This window comes from Epinephelus moara, chromosome 20 (genome assembly GCF_006386435.1).
Source record: "Epinephelus moara isolate mb chromosome 20, YSFRI_EMoa_1.0, whole genome shotgun sequence".
Lineage (NCBI taxonomy): Eukaryota > Metazoa > Chordata > Actinopteri > Perciformes > Serranidae > Epinephelus > Epinephelus moara.
The window spans coordinates 43264446-43271995 of record NC_065525.1 but is presented as its reverse complement, the minus strand read 5'-3'; the positions used below and the strand labels follow the sequence as shown (position 1 = coordinate 43271995).

General features: G+C 40.1%; 2 protein-coding genes and 1 pseudogene across 3 annotated transcripts in view; 1 reads left to right on the top strand and 2 right to left on the bottom strand.

Annotated features, from left to right (window-relative positions):
- LOC126407746 (zona pellucida sperm-binding protein 3-like) overlaps nt 1-4295 on the top strand; it is an 11163-nt gene extending 6868 nt beyond the window's left edge. The window contains exons 7-9 of the mRNA XM_050072932.1: nt 1627-1709; nt 2089-2177; nt 4170-4295. Of these exons, the coding sequence (XP_049928889.1) occupies nt 1627-1709; nt 2089-2177; nt 4170-4231 (234 nt within the window). The 3' untranslated portion in view covers nt 4232-4295. The remainder of the gene's footprint in view (nt 1-1626; nt 1710-2088; nt 2178-4169) is intronic.
- LOC126407724 (E3 ubiquitin-protein ligase TRIM21-like) overlaps nt 1-7550 on the bottom strand; it is a 409915-nt gene that overhangs the window by 338881 nt on the left and 63484 nt on the right. The window lies entirely within an intron of this gene.
- Nucleotides 1-7550, bottom strand: part of LOC126407718 (E3 ubiquitin-protein ligase TRIM21-like) — a 363104-nt pseudogene that overhangs the window by 349478 nt on the left and 6076 nt on the right.

Here is a 7550-nt window from a genome sequence, read left to right as displayed (position 1 = left end):
GTCAAACACCATCAACCCACAAACCTTCTCCAGTCCGGACTGAGTGGAGTCCTGCGGGGTGAAGCTGTGAAGTCTGCGAGTGGAGCTAGCTGCTAACAGCCACCGCCGCAACTAACAAACTCCACAAATCCATTCAGCAGCTCCACCATCCACAGTCAGACACACACGGCTGATTATTTACTGCTGAATTACAGCTCCCAACTCGCACCAACGCAAAAATCCTGGTGCAGACTATTTACTGGAGTTTAACAGCCTGTCGCTCATGCAGCATGTGAAGATAATTACAAGCACGGCCGTTCTCGACTTTCAATGTCTGATTGTCCACCACTGACATTTTTGTCACATCTCATCAACGAAAATGAAACACAGATTTTGTCTTATCAAGATCTAGTTTTAGCTCGTCATCGTCTCATTTTCCTCATGGGGAAAAAAAGGTTGTTGGTTATGTCAACAAAATTAGCACTGTTTGAGACGGCATTTGTTGTACAAAAAATTAAGAGATGGTTGAAAATTCCAATATTAGATTACTTTATCAAATACCCGCAGGTAGATTTGTTTTGCAGTTTTTAGAGAGCAGGCATCCAACTTAACTAATTAAATGCAGATACTCAGGACAGGACAAGACAGGACAAGACAAAGGAGTTAAAAAAACTCTTGCAATTATTGGAAAAAGTCCACATACTTTCTATATGCAGACGTTCTTTTGTTTATCGGCTGCCATCCATTTGAGCGTACCCAAAAAGTTCTGTCAGGCCGAGGGCACTCAAATGGCACCTGAGCCAACACATTCCCTTTCTTTCTAGTGCCATCTGCTACAACCCTCCAACACTGCAGCTCCAGCCACACTGCACGTGTCAAACCTCAGAGCTCCCATGGGGTCAAAGAGCTGTCCCAGCCTTTATTGAAAAGCCTTGTCTCCTGCTTGATCGAAAACTGAACTGGAATTTTGTAACTGGGTTTCCTTTCTTGCAGATAGTTGTTGGTGTCTATGTTGACAAACCTGAATGAACATCTTCTCACTCAGTACATTTACACACACTGTGAAGTGGAGCTACAGCTACAGCACAACTGGGCCATTTAACTGGCCTACTGTCCTTGTCCCAGTATACAAGCACGGGAGGGGAATCCATTTATTGAGCCAAGTATGTGCGACTCCTCTACGATAGGTGGAGATATGCCCCCTTTCAGCTTGTTAGTATTGGACCTTTTTCCTGTTGACCTATTACGTCACAGACCAAACAATGGACAAACAAGTTAGCTACGGTTAGCTAGCTGCTAACTGGTACCATGGTGGACAACTTTACAGCTCTGTACATTTGGTCCGTCCAAAAAGTCACGGCTCTGGATGTAGATTTCTCCATGTTGTTACCGGCTTCTTCTGTTACACATTTCATGCTATTAGATTTCCGGGTCAAAGCCCGGGGTGGAAACCGGCCAGTTTTCTGTCTGATTGTATGCTTGCAGGAGTTACATGATCTGGGTGTATTAGTTCGACTTTGAGAAATTCGATTTAGTACGATTTCAGTTGGACTAACTTGTTTACTTGAATTTTAAAAGTCCGGTTTTAGTCGGACTGACACAAGAAATTGATTTTCTGTCATGTAAACGTACTGAGTGTCTCTTTAGATCTACATCACCTGCAGTGTGAGAGCCACAGCAGCTGCTGCAGCTGTTGACGCCACCAACAAGGCCTGTTCATTCTCCAACGGGTGAGACCAACACTACAACTCCCATCATCCTTTCTGCTGCAAACACTATCAATCTCAGTAGGTTTAAATTACTCAGTTGTGACGATGTGTTTTGATGATGAAATATTAGAAATCAAGACAAAGTACACATTCATTAAAGTTAAATTCTTTCTAAATTTAGTGTGTTTGGTGAAAGCAAACGTTATTATTTTCATTTAGATTTTTCTAAATTCATTTTTCAGTTCATTTTACTTAATACATGGTGGATGAATCAAAGTGCACTACAAGGAACATGAAACCGTAACACTGACACGTGATGGATAAAAATCTTGTGACGTGAAGAGATGAAAGTTCTCAAACTTTTAAATGCACTATAAGACGCAGAACTTTTGATTGACAGGTGGAGGGAGGCCAGTGGCAGCCATCAGGTGTGTGCCTGCTGTGATGCAGACTGTGGGACAGGAAGCCAGAGTCACCTGACGGGAACAGGTGAGTTAAGCCTTGGTCAGACTGCAGCCCAAATCCAAGTTTTTTTTTTGTTTGTTTTTTTTTGTTTGTTTTTTTCAAATCTTACTGACTGACCGTTGGCATTACATATTGCAAGTGATGAGATCCGATCTGCGTGTGTCCATACTGACGTAGTCTTATCCACATAGATTTCCATGGTAACAGGCTATGCCCAGGAAAATCAAACAATGGCAACAGCAAACTGTGCGTGTTTCTGTCCCAAATGGTTATGTGGATCCGCGGCGCGACCTTTTGTCCTAATTGCAAGGAAGCGACAGAAATGGAGGAGACTGCCAAGCTGTGCCGCCTTGGAATGGTAGTGGAGCGATTAGTGGAGTCATCAATGAGTGAAATCAAAACTCCAGTCCAGCTCTCTTTTCCCATCATGGTATTATAGGCCTACATCATGACAGAAATTCTGTTGGGTTTTTACTTTTACTACTCAACATTGCAAGTGTTCGTTTTTTTTGTTTTGTTTTAAATCTGTTAAGAAATCTTCCTCACCGTTGCTTTCTTGAATGTTGCAGTCTTCCTCTGCTGCGCTGTCCAGAACAAATTTAGGATCCACACTGGGCTTGTCACGAAGATACTCGTGTCCTGATATATGGCTTTATTTCTGTATGTACCTTCTAATTTTTTCTGAACTGACAAATCCCCCCAGATAGCTATGAGGCACTTTATCTCCTCGTCCGTCCACGGTTTGTTTTCCTCCATGCTTTTCACCTGTGGGTTGACTATTTCTTCCACTTGTAACTCCACAGGCGTTGCTAGGCAACGAGCGTCTCCCCAGATCTACATTGTTGTTGTTCGTGTCGCGCTGTGAGTGACGTGGAAGACACTTGGAAATCCTATTTGAGCGACCGAGACGTTCAGATTGAAACGGATCTGTAAAAATCCGATCGGAATAGCATTTGAAACCACCTCTGTGTGTGGTTTGAATCAGACTTGGATAAATCGGATCTCATGTGTTTTTCGCTGTCCAGACTGTCAGAAAATGAAGCTAGATACAATCTGGATATGCTAAAAATCTGATTTGGAGTGGTAATCTGAACAAGGCCTTAGTGGACTCCAAAAACCACTTTGACGAGTTTTCAAGTGTTTGAGGTTCTTTTAATTCCATTTATTCTTAATGTAATCAAAGTACTGTTAAAAAGGGATTTTGAGTGGATACTGTTCACTAATTGATCTGTTTAAATGTTACTGATGGAATCTCTGTTAAGTTTAAGGGTATTTTCAGAAGGTAAAACTTCCCTTAAACTTGACCAAACTGAATTATGATGCAGTCTGGCACATGCTACCCTGTGCTCAGCCTTTTACCCTGATAACAAATGATCCAGATGCTCAGGAGGTTTTACTGAAAGTTGAATTATCCACAGAGGTCTCTTCCTCTCCAAATAAAACAGACCAGGTGATTGAAACTTCAAGAAAATAAATAAAAGGGAAAAAGAGAACACTGAGTCAAGCAGTTTCACGTTACAAATCAGTGTAACACCTTACAACAATGGCCAACGTAAAAATACTAATGTCCCTGTCTAGAGCCAGTGTTTGGTTTGTCCATTCTGGGCTACTGTAGAAACATGGCGGAGCACCATGGCAATCTCCTTAAACTGAGCCCAGCTCCCCATGTGCAAATTTGCAAATCCTAGGATGGTGAAGGAATGACCGGCCTTACTCTGCCTCTGATTGGCTTACCCTGACATTCTTACCCTAAAGCCCAGTTCAGACCACAGACTCGTGACGAGATGACTTGAAACAGGCAGCTACTGTTATCACGCCTTTCTGTAACGTTCTAAAACAGTTTCATCTCGTTGCAAGTTTTTGGTCCGAACTAGGCTTAACCAGTCCCCCTCATCTTGCCTAAACCGATCCAAACAACAAACTAACCTTTTTAAACTGACCTTTTATTTTGAAGACACAAATCCAGCTGTACCTGTCATGTTGTCTTATAAACCTTAGTTTGGTTGTGTGTTGCAGGTGCTCAGTGGGAACAGGAAACAGCTGTTGGACCAATCACAGTGAAGGAGAGACCTCTATAGTGATAAACCAAAACAAAAAGAACTTTAATATGAATGGAATAAGATTAAAGCTCTTAATACTCGCATGACTGTGTGGTTTGTTATCGTGGTAAAATAGGATCCCACAAGGCAACTGGACTTGAGTTTCTTGAAGATGTTTCCCCTCTCGTTCAAGAGACTTCTGCAGTTCTGAATGACTACAAGAAGCTCTAAAAACAAGTTCATTGAAGGTACAACAGTTTCCAAATTGCTGATGATGGGTTTTATTGATTTTTCTGGAAGCTCTGATGCATCTGGTTTTGGCAAATTCCCTAAAACTCAAACGCGGACACCTCACGCCAGCCAAAGTCTGGTTTTGTTGACACCCAACTTTGCCGTCATACAACTGTCAGGCTGTTCAGGCTGTAAACATGTTCATTTCTGCTGTAAATTTGGGCATTTAACATGACAACATTCTCACTGCCCTTGGGCAGTGACTTCCAGCGTCAGAGACGAAAAAGCTGTACTTTCACGTTGCACAGACTTTACCCCGGAGGGCTGATTTTGAAAGAGACTTTATAAAAACAGTAAATTTCCTATGAAAACAAGTGTATTTTGAAAGAAGACAAACCATGTAACAGGCTGAAGTTGAGATGGTGTCGCAGAACATCAACAACCAACACACCCAGTGTACCTTGCACATCGTATCTATACATGGAAAGTCCATGACCAAACATCTATGTGACGAGGACGGCGTGAGAATGTGTTGCTTTCACCATAGTACATTACACTGTAAGGCAGCATCAGTTTATATCGCCATGGCGTCAGTTTGAAATGCCACCTGACAACAATGTAATTTAAGGCCCTGAGCCCAGTTTCACAAACACCTTAAGTTAAGATTTTCCATGAAGTTTGAGTTAAGGTTTCCTTAACATATAAATTTGGTTACACAAAACACCCTTACATCCTGTGTCCCTAAAATTTTCACTTAAGCAGTAAAGGATTTCTCCTTATCTTGGTCCTGTACTTAAATAATCCCTTAAAGTTAGTTAAACCATTGCACAAAAGACCTTGGCAGCCAAAGGAAGGAGAGAAAATTAAGGTACCTCTGACTCTATAAATGAAAAAAATGAGTGGATCCTGAGAAGAGTGTTTTGTTACCACATTAGTTTTGTCTTTTTGCTGTTTGCGGATCAAATTTACTTTTTAGTATGTGCTGTCTGTAATTGTATTTCTCCTAAAGTATAATCTTTTCCTCCTCTGGCCAATTTGGTTGTCTTGTCTTCTCTTTTGACATTTTTCTTTTTTGAACTATTTGCTCTAAATTATCTTTCAAAGCATTATATGCCTTAATGTTCTTCCTTACCTAAGGAACCTTTTTAGGGGTGTTTCATAATAACCTTAAGTAAGTCCCTCAGTTTAAGAGAAATTAAGCCTTGAGTGTAATACTTAAGGAGAAAATGTTGGTGTTTTGTGCAACCCACTGCATATGTCTGTATAGGGCGAATGGGAGGGTGGTGAATGGGTCCAACACCAGATTTTTACCCAGGTGGCTGGTGTTCACTTCTTGTATCAATGTTGACCAAAACCATGATGTTTTTCTTTAAACCTAACCGCTTGTCTTTGTTGCACGGTGAAATAAATGTAAACCCAGTGTTTTAGCAACATCTTAAGTTTATTTTGAAAAAGACTACATGCATCTAATGAGCAGAAACCAGACATTTCCTGTGAAAAGGGAAGTGTATTTTGAAAAGACACAATACAACAGGTGTGAATTCACACAGCATCCTAGAATGTCAACAACAGATGCTTCTTGTTGACTTGGCGTGTAATATGTAGATAGTGAGAATGTGTTGATAAAATTTGTGGGTCGGTGGTTGATTACAGCGTATTTTTAGCATCCTGTGCATCTTTTTGTGTTGGCACGCACCTTCAACTTATGAGGACATTAGGATTCATCATTCAGTACATTGACATAACATTAGAAAAAATCCATTTATTGTGTCAGTCCGACTAAACCTGAACTGTTAAAATCTGCTAACAGGTGACAGCTAACTGCTAACTGCTAACAGCTAACAGCTAACAGCTAACTTAACGAGCTCTCCTCAGACTGATTTCATGTTCTTTCTCTCCACATCCACTCCTCTCAGTAGTGTTGTGGTAGTTGAGTCGTTTTGACATAACAAAACAGCGTGGTTCAAAGTTCATGTGACGTCAGATAACTCTGCCCAACTCCCCCAGAGAGCAGGTAATGTGTAACGTGGTGGGGAGGGGGGCCGGGGAGTGACAGAAACCCAGAAAAAAAAGACCTCTCTGTTATTTAGTAGGCTTTGCTGTGTAGTTATGTTGTTATGGCCTTATGTCATATTTCAAAATAATAGTAGTAGGCCTAATAGTTTTAGTAAAAAATAGCAAAAGATAAACAATAAGATTTTTTTTCTTCCCCATCTGTGGCGCCCCCCTGAGTCATAAAAACAGCCTGTTTTCAGCTTCGTGACGACAACTTTTCAGCTGATCCAAGAGGCTTTTTAAAGAGTTTATTTAGCTTCAGAAGGAGGAGAATTTTCTCAACTCATAAAGGAACACTTCATCCTTCAGTTTATCACAAACATTCAGCATCAACACATCTGGAGATACATGGTTTTCACTGGACAGGAAGGAGCTAAAGCTGTCAGACTAATGTAGTGCAGTAAAAAGTACAATACTGACCTCTGAGATGTAGTGGAGGAGAAGTATGAAGTTATTCAGGTAAAATACAAGTACCTTGAATGTGTACCTAATGACAGTACTCGAGTAAATGTACTTAGTTTGATTCCACCACTGAAAAATACTTAATTACAAGCAACAGTCCTGCATTTAAAATGTCACTGTAGTAAAAGTACACAAGTACTACTACTTCATATACTTTTAGTAGTTTAATCTGTAACAATGGATCATATTTTATAAACTGATCACACTTTGCAAAGGTAAAAACTGAAATGCTGAAAACATCTTATTTTGAATAGCTCTTAACAAATAAAGTGTGCATGACCACACTTTTATCTATATACAATGAACAGACAACGATGGATCATATTTTATAAACTGATCATGTTTTATTTGTAAAATGTTTATCAGAAAAAAAAAAGTATAATACAATATTTTAGTTTTTAAATGTGTAGCACAACATTGAAATATTCACAGGCAGTTTTCACACACTTGTATTTTACATAAGTACAGTACTTGAGTTAATGTGAAGAAAAAAATGCATCCAGTGGAAACTTTGTTTGTTTTCATTTGTTGAGTTTTTGTTGACTTTGTTGAAGCTGTACAAACAGTCTGCAGAGAGGTGGACAAAATAAAATGAAAATAACACAACAGA